The following is an 18378-nucleotide window of genomic DNA, read 5'->3' on the forward strand; positions in this document are numbered from 1 at the left end:
GTCGCCGAGCTCGTGGAAAGGAGCTCACGTTCTCCGTTGCTCCCCTCTCCACATCACTGCCACCTGCCGCATCACTGCCACCCTCCCCCGCCGGCTCGGATGCTGAGCCTATGCAGCTGGGGGTATTCGCATCTCGGCCAAGGAGAGGGAACGGAGAATCACCAATCGCCTCTGTCTCTACTGCGGCTCCGCTGGTCATTTTGTCACCTCATGTCCAGTAAAGGGCCAGAGCTCATCAGTAAGAGGAGGGCTACTGGTGAGCGCAACTACTCAGGCCTCTCCTTCTGGATCACGCACTACCTTTCCGGTCCATCTCCGCTGGCCCGGTTCATCTGCTTCCTGCAGTGCCTTGATAGACTCTGGGGCGGAGGGCTGTTTTATGGACGAGACCTGGGCTCGGGAACATGACATTCCTCTCAGACAGTTAGGGAGCCCAGGGCCTTGTTCGCTTTAGATGGTAGTTCTCTCCCCAAGATTCAGCGTGAGACGCTGCCTTTAACCCTCACTGTCTCTGGTAATCATAGCGAAACCATTTCTTTTTTAATTTTTCGTTCACCTTTTACACCTGTTGTTTTGGGTCATCCCTGGCTAGTGCGCCATAACCCTTCTATTAATTGGTCTAGTAATACTATCCTATCCTGGAATGTTTCTTGTCATGTAACCTGTTTAATGTCTGCTATCCCTCCTGTTTCCTCTGTCTCTTCTTCACAGGAGGAGCCTGGCGATTTGACAGGGGTGCCGGAGGAGTATCACGATCTGCGCACGGTGTTCAGTCGTTCCAAGGCCACTTCTCTCCCTCCACACCGGTCGTATGACTGTAGTATTGATCTCCTTCCGGGAACTACTCCCCCCCGGGGTAGATTATACTCTCTGTCGGCTCCCGAACGTAAGGCTCTCGAGGATTATTTGTCGGTTTCGCTCGACGCCGGTACCATAGTCTCCTCCTCCTCCCCCCCCGGCGCGGGGTTCTTTTTTGTTCAGAAGAAGGACGGGTCCCTGCGCCCATGCGTGGATTATCGAGGGCTGAATGACATAACAGTTAAGAATCGTTATCCGCTTCCTCTTATGTCTTCAGCCTTCGAGATCCTGCAGGGAGCCAGGTTTTTCACCAAATTGGACCTTCGTAACGCCTACCATCTCGTGCGCATCAGGGAGGGGGACGAGTGGAAGACGGCGTTTAACACTCCGTTAGGGCACTTTGAATACCGGGTTCTTCCTTTCGGCCTCGTTAACGCTCCAGCTGTCTTTCAGGCACTAGTTAACGACGTCCTGAGAGACATGCTGAACATTTTTGTTTTCGTTTACATGGATGATATCCTGATTTTTTTCACCGTCTCTCTCGATTCATGTTCAGCACGTGCGACGCGTCCTCCAGCGCCTTTTGGAGAACTGTCTTTATGTGAAGGCTGAGAAGTGCACTTTTCATGCCGCCTCTGTCCCTTTTCTCGGTTCCGTTATTTCCGCTGAGGGCATTAAGATGGATCCCGCTAAGGTCCAGGCTGTCATTGATTGGCCCGTTCCTAAGTCACGCGTCGAGCTGCAGCGCTTTCTGGGCTTCGCTAATTTCTACCGTCGTTTCATCCGTAATTTCGGTCAGGTGGCAGCTCCTCTCACAGCCCTTACTTCTGTTAAGACGTGCTTTAAGTGGTCCGTTTCCGCCCAGGGAGCTTTTGATCTTCTTAAGAATCGTTTTACATCCGCACCTATTCTTGTTACACCTGACATCTCTAGACAGTTTGTTGTTGAGGTTGACGCGTCAGAGGTGGGCGTGGGAGCCATTCTTTCTCAGCGCTCTCTCTCTGACGGCAAGGTCCATCCTTGCGCGTTTTCTCTCATCGCTTATCGCCGTCAGAACGTAACTATGATGTTGGTAATCGCGAACTGCTCGCCATCCGCTTAGCCCTAGGCGAATGGCGACAGTGGTTGGAGGGGGCGACCGTTCCTTTTGTCGTTTGGACTGACCATAGGAACCTTGAGTACATCCGTTCAGCCAAACGACTTAATGCGCGTCAGGCTCGTTGGGCTCTGTTTTTCGCTCGTTTCGAGTTTGTTATTTCTTATCGTCCGGGCTCAAAAACACCAAACCTGATGCTTTATCTCGTCTCTTCAGTTCTTCTGAGGTCTCCACCGACCCCGATGGGATTCTCCCTGAGGGGCGTGTTGTCGGGTTGACTGTCTGGGGAATTGAGAGGCAGGTAAAGCAAGCACTCGCTCACACTCCGTCGCCGCGAGCTTGCCCTAGGAACCTTCTGTTCGTTCCCGTTCCTACTCGTCCGGCCGTTCTTCAGTGGGCCCACTCTGCCAAGTTAGCCGGCCACCCCGGCGTTCGGGGTACGCTCGCTTCCATTCGCCAGCGTTTCTGGTGGCCCACTCGGGAACGTGACGCGCGTCGATTTGTCGCCGCTTGTTCGGTCTGCGCGCAGACTAAATCTGGGAACTCTCCTCCTGCCGGCCGTCTCAGACCGCTTCCCATTCCCTCTCGACCGTGGTCTCACATCGCTTTAGATTTTATCACCGGACTGCCTTCATCAGCGGGGAAGACAGTTATTCTTACGGTTGTCGATAGATTCTCTAAGGCGGCTCATTTCATTCCTCTCGATAAGCTCCCTTCTGCTAAGGAGACGGCTCAGATCATTATCGAGAATGTTTTCCGAATTCATGGCCTTCCGTCTGACGTCGTTTCCGACAGAGGCCCGCAGTTCACGTCTCAATTTTGGAGGGAGTTTTGCCGTTTGATTGGGGCTTCCGTCAGTCTCTCGTCCGGCTTTCATCCCCAGTCTAACGGTCAAGCCGAACGGGCCAATCAGACTGTTGGTCGCATTTTACGCAGTCTTTCTTTTCGTAACCCTGCGTCTTGGTCAGAACAGCTCCCCTGGGCAGAGTACGCCCACAACTCGCTTCCCTCGTCTGCTACCGGTCTATCCCCTTTTCAGTGTAGCCTCGGGTACCAGCCTCCGCTGTTCTCATCTCAGCTCGCCGAGTCCTGCGTCCCCTCCGCTCAGGCTTTTGTCCAGCGTTGCGAGCGCACCTGGAAGGGGGTCAGGTCGGCACTTTGCCGTAATAGGGCGCAGACTGTGAGGGCCGCTAATAAGCGTAGGACCAAGAGTCCTAGATATTGTTGCGGTCAGAGAGTATGGCTCTCCACTCAGAACCTTCCCCTTAAGACAGCTTCTCGCAAGTTGGCCCCGCGGTTCATTGGTCCGTTCCGTATTTCTCAGGTCATTAATCCTGTCGCAGTGCGACTTCTTCTCCCGCGCTATCTTCGTCGCGTTCACCCGGTCTTCCATGTCTCCTGTGTTAAGCCCGTTCTTCGCGCCCCCGCTCGTCCCTCCCCCCCCATCCTTGTCGAGGGCGCACCCATCTACAGGGTTCGTAAGATTTTGGACATGCGCCCTCGGGGCCGTGGTCATCAGTACCTAGTGGATTGGGAGGGGTACGGTCCTGAGGAGAGGAGTTGGGTTCCCTCTCGGGACGTGCTGGACCGTTCGCTGATCGATGATTTCCTCCGTTGCCGCCAGGTTTCCTCCTCGAGTGCGCCAGGAGGCGCTCGGTGAGTGGGGGGGTACTGTCATGTCTTGTTATGTCTGTTCCTGTCCTTTCTCTTCATTCTCTCTCTCTGCTGGTCTTTTTAGGTTACCTTCTCTGTCTCTCATCCCTCAGCTGTTCTACATTTCTCCTAACTAGCTCATTCTCTCTTTCCCCACCTGTTCTCTCTTCCCCCTCTGATTAGGTCTCTATTTCTTTCTCTGTTCCTGCTACTTTCAGTGTCTGATTCTTGTTTGTGTTTTTTGATGCCAGAAGCAAGCTGTCGTCTCGTTTGCTTCCACCTTGTCCTGTCCTGTCGGAGTCTGCATGGCAGGTGCAACCTGCATTATACTACGTTCTTTTGTTCCATTGACTACGTTGGAAGAGGATTTATGCCATTCCTGTTTTTTATTAAAGAACTCTGTTTTCTGTTAAAACCGCGTTTGGGTCTTCACTCAAGTTCATAACAGCCTCATTGAAATTGCAACAAGCGGTTCTGTGAAAATTGAATTGAAAAATCTCTGGATAGGGCTGAGCTCAGAGTTTCCTGCCTTGGAAAGTCGCGCTGTTAAGACACTGATGCACTTTGCAACCATGTACAGTACCTATGTGAGATTGGATTCTCGGCCCTCACTAGCATGAAAACTAAATACAGGCACAGACTGTGTGTGGAAAATGATTTATGTGCATCCTTTCAAGCACACCCACAATTTTTGATGAACAAATAAGGTTTTATATGTAAGATGCCTAAATAAAAAGCAAAATTATTGATTATTATATTATTATTTGTGCCCTGGTCCAATAAGATCTCTCACTTCCCACGAGCCGGGTTGTGACAAAAACTCACACTCATTCTTATGTTTAATAAATGTATAGTGTGTGTGTGGCAGGCTTACAATGATGGCAAAAAAACAACATTTGACAGTGTGCTGACCCTGGTGCTAGAGGGGGGTACACAGCTGGAGGTTGAATGTTTGAAGGGGTACGGGACTATAAAAAGTTTGGGAACCACTGGTGTAGACTAACCATCTTGGGGACCAGAGGTTGAGACACTGGTTGGATGGAGGCCAAACTGTGTCATTTCAGTAATCAGCTCATTGGGAATAGTTTAATTGGGGAACAGTATCTGATAGTTTAGTGAGACTATTAACACACCAATAAATATGCAAATTAGGAGTCTGGTCCAAGCCTGGAAAGGATTGGTTGTAACTTGATTAGCCAAGACCCAGACATTTGGATCACTGCCTTCTATGCCCAAATAAAAAAATAATTGTGTGCACATGCTCTCCTTCATCAGAGGAACTGCGTATGTCCTCTTGACGTCTGTCTGGCCTGACATGCATACCTTCATTATCTGCTACTGTTTCGCATCCCTCAGCGCCCTTGCCCCTCGCTTGCCTATTTCTGGACCATGAGGCTGTCGCTGGAAGAGATAACGGAGCAAACCAGCTCACTGCGGCATTCTGCTCTCTGGACAGGACCAACCCCTACTCTCTGACTCTCACCAATACTGGTCTTTCTTGATCTGAGATTCTTCCTACTCTGCCTTCTACAACCTTCATTGATCTAAGAGGTAGGTACAATTTTAAGAGCTCTGAGAAGAGGCCTGAAGAGTGCCAACCTTTATATTTTTGGAGGGAGCTGTAACCAACTGTACTGACTTTTTTATAATCTGTAACCAGCCTTTTCATTTCTTGAGGATAACTCTGCCTATGTCTTCTAGTCTAGAGGCTTGTGTTTTGCGGAGGCCTATTGAGGACCACTGTTCATCATGGGTTCCGTGCGGTGTACGCCACCTGTCCCACTCCCCACAAACCTACCTGTCCTAGAGGCCAAAGTAGATGACTTGAGTCACAAGTTAGATGAGCTCCTCTCCAGACAAATAGGTTCCTGTTCCATCTGCTCCACCTGCAGTCTGCACAGCGGCCTGCCAGAGGCAACAGAAAGGCAGCTTGTGGCCCAGTCCAGACTGCTAGAGAACTTTGAGAGGAAGATCGGTGAGATGCAGAGGACCTTAGAGGCCCTGGCTAAAGGTAACGTTCAATCGATCTGAAATGACACATGGAAGTATTGTATTGTTATTGACAAGCTAAGTTTGACTGAGCTCACTACAGGATTGACCCATGGTTTAGTATTTCAATGTCTCAACCAATACCGTGTATCTGCATTAAAGTTTCAAACTGCATTTCAAAGGAGATTAATAACTGTGAAGTGAACATGAATTACAATGATTTTGCTCACACAATGTTGATGTTACAACAACATCCATGCTACTGTGAAGATGACAGAGGCTTGTAGGAATTGTGTCCAATTTCCTTTGAGGATAATTCCATTTTGTCTTGTAAATGAGGTCTGGCGCAAAGGAACCCCCACACCTGCCAGGAAGCTGCCCCAGCCCCACCCATTGAGCCATCACCTAGAACAGTATATCTGCCAGCCAAGACCTCACAAGTCACTTCTAAGGTACTTTGAGTCTGTTTCCTTATTGTGTGAATGGTTGTGTATACACTGCATTGTCTTTTTCCATGTTGATACATGTCAACATGGGAAACATGTATATCTAAATGACAAAACATAAAGCAACCGTTTTAGTCTGTCCGGTGCTATGTTCTCTCATGTTCAGGATGAGATCCCGGATCAGTTGGAGACAAACAGACAGCAGGATAAGACACAACACACTCCTACCACCCCAGCAAAGAAAGGTAACTATTCATACTCAATGAGCTCCAGACCAAATGTAGGTGACCATACTCCAGGGTGGATTCAATTGGTGTGTTATTTGATAGAGACGGATGCAAAGAAAACATTGACACGGCTGGCAGTAGCAGTTTTCCCATCAAAGGCGCACACTCAAAAGATTTTGACTCAGACAAGGACCACAGTGACGAAGAACCAAGCGGTGACATCCATTGAGGAGTCACTTAGGACAGCATCTCTGCCAGTCAGTGATTCATTAAGCACGGAAAAGGTACTCTTATAATATGTTTCTTCATTGTGTCAATGGTTTTGTGTATACATTGCATGGATATGTGTCTACTTCATATCTCTAATTGGCAAAACATAAAACAAGCCTTTTAGTTGATGATTGGTCAGTGGCACACCTTGTGATATGCTCAAGCTGCCTCTGTTTCTCTCATGCTCAGGCTGAGACCCTGAATCAGTTTGAGACAAACAGACACCAGGAAACAAAGCAACAGACTCCTATCGCTCCTGCAAAGAAAGGTAACTACCTTCCATTTTAGTGGTATGACTATAGTCATGTCATACTCTGTGAGCTCAAGACCTACATTTGGCTAGATTGAGCTGACCAACATTCATGGATTCGATGGGTGTTTATGAGTTATATGATAGATAGGAACACAGAAAGCATTGCCATATGAATGGATAGACATACAGTTGAAGTCGGAAGTTTACATACACCTTAGCCAAATACATTTAAACGTTTTTCACAATTCCTGACATTTAATCCTAGTAGAAATACCCTGTCTTAGGTCAGTTAGGATCACCACTTTATTGTAAGAATGTGAAATGTCAGAATAATAGTAGAGAGAATGATTTATTTCAGCTTTTCTTTCATCATATTCCCAGTGGGTCAGACGTTTACATACACTCAATTAGTATTTGGTAGCATTTCTATTAAATTGTTTAACTTGGGTCAAACATTTCGGGTAGCCTTCCACAAGCTTCCCACAATAAGTTGGGTGAATTTTGGCCCATTCCTCCTGACAGAGCTGGTGTAACTGAGTCAGCTTTGTAGGCCTCCTTGCTCACACACGCCTTTTCAGTTCTACCCACAAATTTTCTATGGAATTGAGGTCAGGGCTTTGTGATGGCCACTCCAATACCTTGACTTTGTTGTCCTTAAGCCATTTTGCCACAACTTTGGAAGTATGTTTGGGGTCATTGTCTATTTGGAAGACCCATTTGCAACCAAGCTTTAACTTCCTGACTGATATCTTGAGATATTGCTTCAATATACAGTATCCACATAATTTTCCTACCTCTTGATGCCATCTATTTTGTGAAGTGCCCCAGTCCCTCCTGCAGCAAAGCACCCCCACAACATGATGCTGCCACCCCCGTGCTTCGCGGTCGAGAGGGTGTTCTTCAGCTTGCAAGCCTCCCGCTTTTTCCTCCAAACATAACGATGGTCATTATGGCCAAACAGTTCTATTTTTGTTTCATCAGACCAGAAAACACTTCTCCAAAAAGTATGATCTTTGTCCCCATGTGCAGTTGCAAACCGTAGTCTGGCTTTTTTATGGTGGTTTTGGAGCAGTGGCTTCTTCCTTGCTGAGTGGCCTTTCAGGTTATGTCAATATAGGACTAATTTTACTGTGGATGTAGATACTTTTGTACCCTTTTCCTTCAGCATCTTCACAAGGTCATTTGCTGTTGTTCTGGGATTGATTTTCACTTTTCGCACCAAAGTACGTTCATCTCGAGGAGACAGAGCGCGTCTCCTTCCTGAGTGGTATGATGGCTGCGTGGTCCCATGATGTTCATACTTGCGTAATTTTGTTTGTACAGATGAACGTGGTACCTTCAGGCGTTTGGAAATTGCTCCCAAGGATGAACCAGACTTGTGGAGTTCTACAATTTGTTTTCTGAGTTCTTGGCTGACTTCTTTTGATTTTCCAATGATGTCAAGCAAAGAGGCACTGAGTTTGAAGGTAGGCCTTGAAATACATCCACAGGTACACCTCCAATTGAGTCAAATGATGTAAATTAGTCTATCAGAAATTTCTAAAGCCATGACATCATTTTCTGGAATTTTCCAAGCTGTTTAAAGGCACAGTCAACTTAATGTATGTAAACTTCTGACCCACTGGAATTGTGATACAGTGAATTATAAGTGAAATAATCTGTCTGTAAACAATTGTTGGAAAAATTACTTGTGTCATACACAAAGTAGATGTCCTAACCGACTTGCCAAAACTATAGTTGGTTAACAAAAAAATGTGGAGTGGTTGAAAAACAAGTTTTAATGACTCCAACCTAAGAGTATGTAAACTTCTGACTATAACTGTATATTAATTAAGGGGTGTCTGCTGGTATGGGAGCAGAGCAAAGAGACTGTGTTGGAGAGCAGTGGATTGGAGGGAACCAGCAGGGGGTCAGAGGTCAACCAATGTCAGCAGATTCCCACAGACAGAGTGAAACTAAAAGGGGTTGGATGAGAGAGGTTCCAGCTGTAGCGGTTGTCCCATCAATGGCGGACACACCAAGGACTGAGACGAGGACCACAGTGGCGGAGAACCAAGCAGCTGCTCCATCAAGTCCCGCCCCCGCACCAAAAAAGCAGTCTGGGTTGGCTGTCCTTATGCCAACTGTGGAAAGCTCCTCCCTCAGACAAGTGCACAGCTGTCCAGAGTCCTTGCAGAGGTAAAGGCGCTTACTCATCACCTAACATACATACTAATAAAAATGATAAATGATTGGATATCGGATCTATATGTGAAAAACACATCCACCACCAATTTGAATCACATTGCTTTCCACCATACAAATTATAAATGCTACTCTGCTCTGATTGTGCTGGCCTTCATTCTGGTCCAGGCTCCAGAGTTCAAGGCCCAAGCCCCAGTCTGCCTGCCCTGCCCATAGACCTGCTGTTGGGAAGACCTGCAGTGTTTTGGGAGGGGCTAGTCCAGTTGCAGCCAGTGGAATACAGATCACAGTAATCCCTACTACAGCAGAAAGGACCCGGCCCAAGTCCCCTACCAAAACTTGCCATAAGGTCATAGGTGATTGTTGACTTCAGTGCACAAAAGGCCTTAGTGTGTTTGATAATTTTGGAATTAGTATGCTATTATACAAAGACGTGTACTGACATTGTGCTAATGAATGTTGCCCTCCCAATCTCTCTCTCTCTATCTATCTCTCAGATGACGTTCCCCCGCAGCCAGCTCCTTTCCTTCACCGCTGTGTGTCTTTGCGATCCAACCCCCCATCTGACACCTTCATTATCCACACCAGAGAGGTGCTGGGGAGGTAAATTGACATCTGTAGCCTACGTCTGGAATAGTGGTAGAACTAGTAATCTCCCAGATGGTATCTACTAGCTATTGCGTTTGTGTGTTAATGAGTTAAGAAAAACATATTTTTCCCTCAGCGGACGCTTTGGCAAGGTGCACAAATGCACTGAAAAATCCTCTGGACTAAAGCTTGCAGCTAAGATAATCAACACACGAACTGCTAAAGAAAAGGTGAGTGAGTGAGTGAGTGAGTGAGGTACATATTTGTATGTTCACATACACATTTGCCTGTGTTGTTCTCTCAGGAAAGGGCAAATAACGAGGTGCAGGCAATGAACCAGCTGAGTCATCCCAACATCCTCCAGCTCTACGAGGCCTTTGAGGCCAAGCACCAGCTGGTGTTAATTCTGGAATAGTAAGTGGCTCATATTCCACTCTGCTATTCAGTGTCATTGGTTAGCAAGATCTCCATTACACTGTAGTGCTTCTAAACATTCTACAAATCATTTAACAGGGATCAATACATTAACAATTAATTAATATACTTGAATGATCTCCTGAGGGGGGATTTGGTTTGCTGGCAGCAGACACTAAAGTACAAAGTACAGACACTCAGAGACATAGATACGGAACACTGAATCACCACAAATATGGATACATTATTAAAACAAAGACAAAGTGCATTACATACAGTTTACCTCAATCAAAAGTACACAATGGAAAGGGGAGAAAGGAGCAGTGGAGTTGGTCAACCTGATGTCTGTGTGTGGCAGTGTTGAGGGCGGGGAGCTGTTTGACAGGATTGTGGATGAGAGCGCACCACTGACCGAGGTGGACGCCATGGTGTTTGTCAAGCAGATCTGTGAAGGGGTCAGCTACATGCATCAGATGTACGTCCTCCACCTCGACCTGAAAGTGAGTATGGTGGACTGGATGTGCATTCCAGATTTCAAGGCTCACCATCGTCACAAATGCCAGGCACATTTTAATTACCACTTGAAGCACATCGTGGTCAGTCTCACCGTAACTCAGAGGCATCCATATGTGTGTTGTTGTAAGAAAAGAAATCAATGGTTAATTTTTCCAAATGAATTTGCACACTCCGATGTTCACAGCCGGAGAATATCCTTTGTGTGAATCGAACTGGGCATCAGGTGAAGATTATCGACTTTGGGCTGGCAAGAAGGTAATGCCTCTCTTCAGCTGTGGGTGTGATTTTGGGGGATTTATTGTGAGCATTGGTAGCAGCTTTCTCAAAACGAACCTTGAAAAATAATTTTCTTTCTTCCTCGGAATCAGATACAGGCCGCGGGAGAAGCTCAGAGTCAATTTTGGAACCCCTGAATTTCTGGCCCCAGAGGTGGTCAACTTTGATTTTGTGTCCTTTCCCACAGACATGTGGACCTTAGGGGTTGTCACTTATATGCTGTGAGTCTAAAATATAAGCCTCATATTCCCTAACATCTAAGTTAAACTGTAAATTGTATGGGGCAAATTTACTTCCACGTAAGTAACATTACTACTTAGAGTCCCATTGACATCAATGCATGACTAAGTAAAAATGTGACTTAAGTGGGAGTTAGGATTCACCCCCCCCCCCCCTCCTACCATGCATACTCTTTCATTGTGACCTGTTTCCCTGTGTATGTGCATGCGGCACTTCCTTCCTCTCATCCTCCGCAGTCTAAGTGGCCTTTCACCCTTCCTGGGTGATGATGAGAGCCAGACCCTCAACAACGTCCTCTCTGCCAACTGTTCTTTTGAGGATGAGGCCTTTGAGCACATCTCAGCAGAGGCCAAGGACTTTATCTCCCACCTTCTGGTCAAGGAGAGGGGGTGAGGGCCAAAGCTGAAATCATAATTATAACACTCATGATTGTGATGATTATTACAGTTTATTAGTTATACTTCTACCATGTTTCCTGTTTGGCCAGAGGGCGAATGAGTGCTTTACAGTGTCTAAGACATCCGTGGCTCAACAACATTGCAGAGAAGGCCAAGGGCAGCAATATAGTACTAAAGTCCCAGGTCCTGCTGAAGAAATACCTGGCCAAGAAACTATGGAAGGTCAGTTAAACAGAATTCCTGCACCACACAGTGTGGTTAATTTAGTTGGTTTTGTAGTTGAAAGGTACATTGTTCACATTATGGTAGTTTTATCCTCTTTGCACTGCAATCAGCTGTGTCATATCAATTGTTTCCGGCCAACCATTGTTGATGAGACGCATCCAACCTTCCTGCCCTGTTCACTTTGTTGTAAATGTGCTTGTGCTTGTTGACAGAAAAACTACATTGCGATAGCAGCAGCCAACAGATTCAAGAAGATCAGCAGCGGTGGGGAACTGACCTCTCTGGATACGGAGACGGATACAATACCTATAGCAACGTAACAATGTCACCCATTAATACAGTACCTGCACTGCCGCCTTACAATGTCACCCCTGTGAAATCTGTACTGACCTACGCTGGACAAACTGCATACTTGTAAAGACCTCCCACATAATCAGTCAGAGAAGGTACTCTTGTCATGGTCTGTCTGTGTAAACAAAACAGGACACAGTGTGAATAAAGTGGCTACACAACATAATTTCACTCATAAAATGAACAGCAATTTTGTACTTTAATATTTTTTCTTGTGTGGAAATGTATTGAAGCGGATTCATGCCAAAAGATATGACACTACATCTATAAAGGAAATAGTGAAATTGTTTTGTCATTTTAAACTTAACCTTTATTTCACTAGGCAAGTCAGTTAAGAACAAATTCTTATTTACAATGACGGCCTACCTCACTCAAACCCGAACGATGCTGGGCCAATTGTGTCCCTATGGGACTCCCATTCACGGCCGGATGTGATTCAGCCTGGATTCGAACCAGGGTGTGTGTAGTGACGCCTCAAGCACTGAGGTGCAGTGCCTTAGACCGCTGCGCAGCTCAATAACGAGAAACCAATCCAATCTAATAGGTACTTTATTGTTTACATTCATACAATAAGAAAATGCTTCAAAGATAATATGATAAGAGCAGTTCAGCAATTCTTGTTTTGTATCTTCTTCTATAGGGTGATGGAACAAACAGCTAGAGCCTTGTCCTAAGAGCTAACGAGGATGTGATGCCTGCCTACTAGTAACGCTTCCAGCTTATTTTACTGCAGGCAACAATTAATTAAATGGAATCCTCATTCAATACAATATGATGGGAACTTAACTATTGGGCATAACATCCTTTCGTCAATATGCTAAGCTAACCTCAATACAAATCTATTACTATAAAGTGTGCGTTCGTTGAACTGACAAAAATAAACTCTACACAAATGTTTTCTCTGCAATTACAAGTTGCTCTTTTCTGAGGTAGTCAAAGGACGCGTTCCAGGCTGACTACATTTCAGACAGTTGCATTGCATCAACCAATGGTTGCATGCTACTTAATTGACTGCGCAGTCAGGCCTCAGATTGCTATATCATATGATGTGGTTAGGTGATATGTTAAAACACCTATCCAGGTGTTGTGAGATTTGGCAGGCGTCTGCAATGTAGTCTGTCTAAAACGCTGCCAACAAATATACAATCATCATGGGCGTGGAGGAACTGATCTCTACATATCAGGAAAGGATACAATACATAAGTACTGGTAAAAGAGACAACAATGTTCAAGGAGAGATGTTATTCCGTACTGATTGTTCATTTTTACGTAACAGTTACCTCCACGCCAAGAAAGAAACGGGTACTGTAATAGGATAAGGTAGAGGTAGAGAGTTTATGGGTCAATCAATGTCACTGTCTGTTGTATCTAAACAAAACAAGCAATTTGATTAAGAAAATCTACATTTTCACTTTAGATCTACTGGCACAAGTTAGAGCCAAAGTAACTAGGAAAGAGATTAAAATGATATACCCTAACCCCAAAGGACAGAGCTCTGTATTAATCTCTTCATCTAGGAGAGCATGTTGTTGAGGTAAAAGGAACAAAACATTTCGTAAGACATCAATTCATAATGTCTTAAGTGCTTAAACCCAGTCAATAGAGTAGACACCCAAGAGGCACAACAGTAGCATTTTTTTTAAGACATCGGTGCAACATTTTACTGAATAAAGGATACAGTCAATGATATGCAGTAATATGAAACCCATTTCAGTAATACTCTCTAAAGCAGTGTTTGACAAACCTCTCCTCAAGTACCCCCTGCCATTCCACTTACTTGGTATATTCCAGAACAAGCACAGTTGATTGAACTGGTCAACTAATAATCAAGCTCTTGATTACTTGAATCAGGATTGCTAAAACTGTCTGGAACAGACAAAATCATTGGAATGGGGGTCCTGGATAGAGGTTTGGGAAACTGCTTTAAAGGGATTTAAAAATCAAACATCTCTAGTTTTTGTATAAATAAGCAGAACATGATAACACAAGTACACTTTTACGTAAGCTGCTGTTAAATATCTAACATGACCATTGTCATACAAGTGACTAACATTATTGGAAAACAAGATGAGTGGCAGGTGTCATGCAGCACTTATGTCCACATTGTATAGACCTTATGCGGTCTTTTCTGAACAAAGTGCAACCATTTGGCCTATTTCTAACAGGTTTCAATAAAACAACATTTTGGTTGCTAAAACACACTTTCTATTCTCCTTCTGCTCAAGTTTCTAATTATCGGATGAGGTAATACTGATGAAGTGGTTCTTTGTGTTCAACATCATCATAACAAAAACTATTGCTACTGAAAGCTTAATTAGCATCATTAAAAAAATACAATTCCCATTTTTTTTCCATAAAAAAAATAAATGCAAGCACATTGGATGCCTATATGTATCACTCGTATATTCAAGACTTTCGAGACACTCGTCCTTTATGGGAGGCTTTATTCAAGAATATTTGGAGTGTTGCTTGGCCTGGTGCTGGGGTCACGTGGGTCACATGGTATCAGGCTGCTCACTGTTGAAAGGTCTGGTAGTAGCGAGGTAGGGAGGTGGAAGTGCTCATTCCAGGATTGCTGAACCCCTGAGGTAGCTGGTTGTTGTTGTGGGCTCCGGGGACCTGGGGTGCGTGAAGTTGTGGGGGCTGCAGGAAGGTGAGTCCTCCTGGGGCCTGATAGGGTAGGGGGCTGGAGGAGGAGGGCGGCACAGTGGAGGTGGAGGTAGACGGGTAGCCCATCACCAGACCTCCCATACTCATATGAGCACTGTAGGGAGGCAGGCTGAACGGCAAGAAGCCCAGAAGAGGACCCAGGTCCATGTTAGCAGCGCACGACAGCTCGGCTGAGGAGAGAGCGGGGCTCCTGGACAGAAGGTGGGGGTCCCCAGCCACTGGGCCACCCTGGGTTTCTGAAAGCACTTCCCTCTGAGGGGAGGCGGAGGAGGAGGTAGAGGAGGAGGCCGTGGTCAGGTGTGGGGGCAGCCCGCTCTGCAGGTCCATTAGGAAGCTCTCCATGTCAGTGCGGGGATATGAGGTAGATCCATGCTGATACCTGGCCATGTGGCCATAAGGCTGCTGTTGCTGCTGGGGGAGGTGGTGGTGGGGATGGGGAGAGGGGCCTGGCATGTGGAGGCCCACCCCCATGGCCGTGGACAGAGAGCCCTGCATGAGGGAGTGGTGTTGGTGGCCCATGCCTGGATTGGAAATGGTCTGCAGGGGGTAACTGCTGTACATGTCAATGGGGAAGGCCTCTACATGCTCCTTGGAGGAGGGTCCCATGCTGCATTGCACCGGACTTGGCTCTTCCTTTATGGGCCCAGGTGTGGTGGGGGCTGGTGTGGGGGTGGTGGTTGTGGGCTCCTGGACGTGGCTCTTCTTCAGGTGGCGCGTCAGATGGTCCCTGCGACCAAATCGCTGGGCGCAGCGCGGGCAAAGAAAGTCACGGCGGCCCGTGTGCACCACCGCGTGACGCCGCACATCCTTGCGAGTGTAGAACCGCCGGTCGCAGCGCTCGCACGAATACTTCCTCTCCCTGACGGTGGCGGTGACCTCCAGTGGCGGAAGCCTGTCGGTGTGGCTCCCTAGCTGCTCCAGCAGGGCAGGCGCCCCCTCTTGGCAATGGAGCTCCCCAGGGATGGTCGCGCTGGAGGCAGGGGCGTGGGCGGCCAGCAGGTGGCGGCGGTAGCCCAACTGAGTGCTGTACTGTTTGCCACACTCCTGGCAGTGGAACACCTGCCTGTTGGCGTCGTGGGCCTGCAAGTGGCTCTTCAGGTGCTCCTTCTGTTGGAACATGCTCTAGCAGAGGGAACGGCGCTGTGTCTTCTGCAGAGGGCGACGGGCCATAAGCATGAGCAGACGGACAAAACACTCATGGGGTATTTTAAGAGAGGACCTTCAAACTTGACACCATTGGCTGCACCGTTAATGGAGAATAGGGTGTTGAATGCTGCTGAATGCTGCTAGTGGAGTGTTTCGTATTCTCTCCAGGTGAGGATCTGTCCGCCTGTCTCCCTTTCCAGTACGAGCTTCTATCAGATGGGGGGGTTCTGCAGCAGCAGCTGCCATAGCAACCCAATAGGGCCTGGGCAAAGAGAGCAGAGTCACTCACTCAGCTGCTAAGGCTCGGACTAGATATGGGTGAGCATCCCTGAGCTTGTGTGAGTTTTATGTTATTGTGTGTGTATGTGTGCGTGTCTCCGCAGGGTAATTCTTGGGTAAGGCCCAAAGTTGTGTGCTTCTTCTCCCTGTCTCATCCAGCCACACGAGCCAGAGGACCGGTTGAACGTGAGTGGCAATTTTGCATGACCACAGTCCTATAAAGAAGCACAAGTTTAAGATCAGCCTACAGTTGTTGTGTGATGAAATTACCAGAGTCAAGCTGATGCCAGACACACCCCATGTATAGCACCCATCCAAAGCGATGCACTTTACATTATTTTAACTTTGGCAATACTGTAATATTTTAAAAAAAATATTACTTGGCTTTTTAAGTTGAAGATTTACTATGGTTAGGCTAATTGTGCAAGTGCTGCAGATCAATATTCATCAAGTGAAACCTGGGGTGGCATGATATGAGCCTTGTATTCTATATTAGAAAAGTATCCTTTTTACATCATTTGATGGGGCAACTGTACAAAAGACACTCTGATCTGAACAATGAAAAGCAAGGTATGAGAGTTTCACTTGGAAACGAATCAAGAGTCTATTTCCAGCGAACATATGGTTCATCATCAACTCGCGCTGATCAGCATGTATATGAAGTCAAAAACACACAAAAACGTATTCACGTAGTAACTTAAAAACACAAACAATAAATGGACTCGTGTAATTCATGAGCAATGATTGAAAAATAATGAATGGGGAAACGTAATACGAAAATAAGGACGTGATGATAACATTCAAAAACCTTTTTTTTTTAAACGTTTGTATTCTGAAAATGTGTTGAGCGCTAACAAAACAGTTATGTTTTCCTTAATTACATAAAGTAATGAAAATAAATGTACATGTTGCACTACTATTTGAAAAGTGCTAAAGAAATTCAGCAAGTTCATGTCACCGAATTTGATCGGTATGAGTAACGTTAGATTTTTACTATCAGTCTGGCAGGCGTATATTTGGGACGTTTCCGTTAAAAATGGGCGTAAACGTACCTTTAAAATTTTCACGATTCGGTTCTTGGTCCTTTTCTCTCAGATGTTTTGTAAAACTATTTTTCCAATTTTTTTAAGTTTTATTATTTTCGGGGCCTGGGCTTTTCCTCCGCGGCGCTGGAGTTGCAGAGCGCTTGCATTATGGGAGTGTGACGTCAGACACACCACTTTTTGACAAACTTTTGTAGAGGTTGCCAACTAAATAAGGTTCACCAACACTGCGACCTAGTATGCAATACTTCATATTAAACCTTAAGACATGGGACAATATTTTAAAACTTAGAAAAAGATAATTCCATAACATCATTGCATATACTCTTTTTTTCTGTAGAAAATTAAAACTGTTAAATTGAAGGTGTTGTACGCCCAAAAAACAAGAGGATGGCCATATGGGTCCCACATCATGACACTATATAAGAAGAGAGGAGGATGGAGGTAGCGGACTCACTTACGACGGGTATGAGGAGAAGATGCTCATCTCCATCAGATTTTCTGGTCATTATCTGGTTCTGGTCAGGATGACCAAAAATCCTAATGTAACCTTAATCCATGTTTCAAACAGTTCCTTCATTGAGGAACTATTTGAACCATGGATTTAGGTTACATTGATTGTGGAGTAAGGTTGCATAGCCTACTGCTTTTGTCATTTGTATTGTACCAATAGCTTCAAACTATATCATGTCAATCTCACAGACTGTCTGTTAAGGTTTGCATTCATAGCTCCAGCTGCAAAATGTGTGGTCACATTTCCCCAGCCCCATCCCTCAGTTCACCAAACAATGTGGCAGGATCAGGCTGTTGAAATGACAGCTTGTACCTATTTTTATTAATGTGGATGTTCTCTGTGTGACTTTATTTGGGGGTATGGGCAATCATAATGACTAGTACTCTATTTTTACAGACTATAATCCGTTTCTTTGATAATAACAAAAATTATTTTATTCACCCCTTACCCCAATTTTTGTGTGCTCTAATAAATAGGCAGTTAAGGCACTGTCATTTGAACAGCACTGCACACCCTAAGAAAACTAGAGTACTGGAGCGTCAATGAAAAATATGTCTAGCCCTAGGATTTTATTCTTAACGCTGTAGTAAATATAATTATGTTCCCTTCTGTCTTTATGTAATTAAATAGTAGCCGAGAAAAATCGTATTTATTCTTGGATTTTTTTAAATCTCAAAACAGAATGTCCCACTGGACACACACTGGTTGAATCAAAGTTGTTTCCATGTCATTTCAATAAAATAACATTGAACCAACGTGGAATAGACATTGAATTGACGTCTGTGCCCACAGGGGTGGTCTC

The 18378-nt window shown here is 45.7% G+C and overlaps 2 protein-coding genes across 2 annotated transcripts; one reads left to right on the top strand and one right to left on the bottom strand.

Moving 5' to 3' along the window:
* Nucleotides 1-5293: 5293 nt before the first annotated feature.
* On the top strand, nt 5294-12050 carry LOC135527445 (myosin light chain kinase 2, skeletal/cardiac muscle-like). Its single transcript, XM_064955971.1, has 15 exons — nt 5294-5558; nt 5876-5988; nt 6149-6262; nt 6669-6747; nt 8568-8910; nt 9085-9272; nt 9414-9519; nt 9641-9734; nt 9809-9918; nt 10277-10418; nt 10619-10689; nt 10803-10931; nt 11187-11339; nt 11438-11570; nt 11786-12050. The coding sequence occupies exons 1-15, from the start codon at nt 5297-5299 to the stop codon at nt 11891-11893; spliced, it is 2145 nt and encodes a 714-aa protein (XP_064812043.1). The 5' UTR covers nt 5294-5296; the 3' UTR covers nt 11894-12050.
* Nucleotides 12051-12457: 407 nt separating this feature from the next.
* LOC135528105 (zinc finger protein PLAGL2-like) lies at nt 12458-17188 on the bottom strand. The gene is made up of 2 exons (XM_064956916.1): nt 17072-17188; nt 12458-16234 (listed from the first exon to the last, which is right to left on the bottom strand). Exon 2 carries the CDS (start codon nt 15711-15713, stop codon nt 14439-14441), a length of 1275 nt encoding a protein of 424 aa, XP_064812988.1. The 5' UTR covers nt 15714-16234; nt 17072-17188; the 3' UTR covers nt 12458-14438.
* Nucleotides 17189-18378: the final 1190 nt, after the last annotated feature.

Source organism: Oncorhynchus masou, chromosome 33, assembly GCF_036934945.1.
Source record: "Oncorhynchus masou masou isolate Uvic2021 chromosome 33, UVic_Omas_1.1, whole genome shotgun sequence".
In the NCBI taxonomy this organism is placed as follows: domain Eukaryota; kingdom Metazoa; phylum Chordata; class Actinopteri; order Salmoniformes; family Salmonidae; genus Oncorhynchus; species Oncorhynchus masou.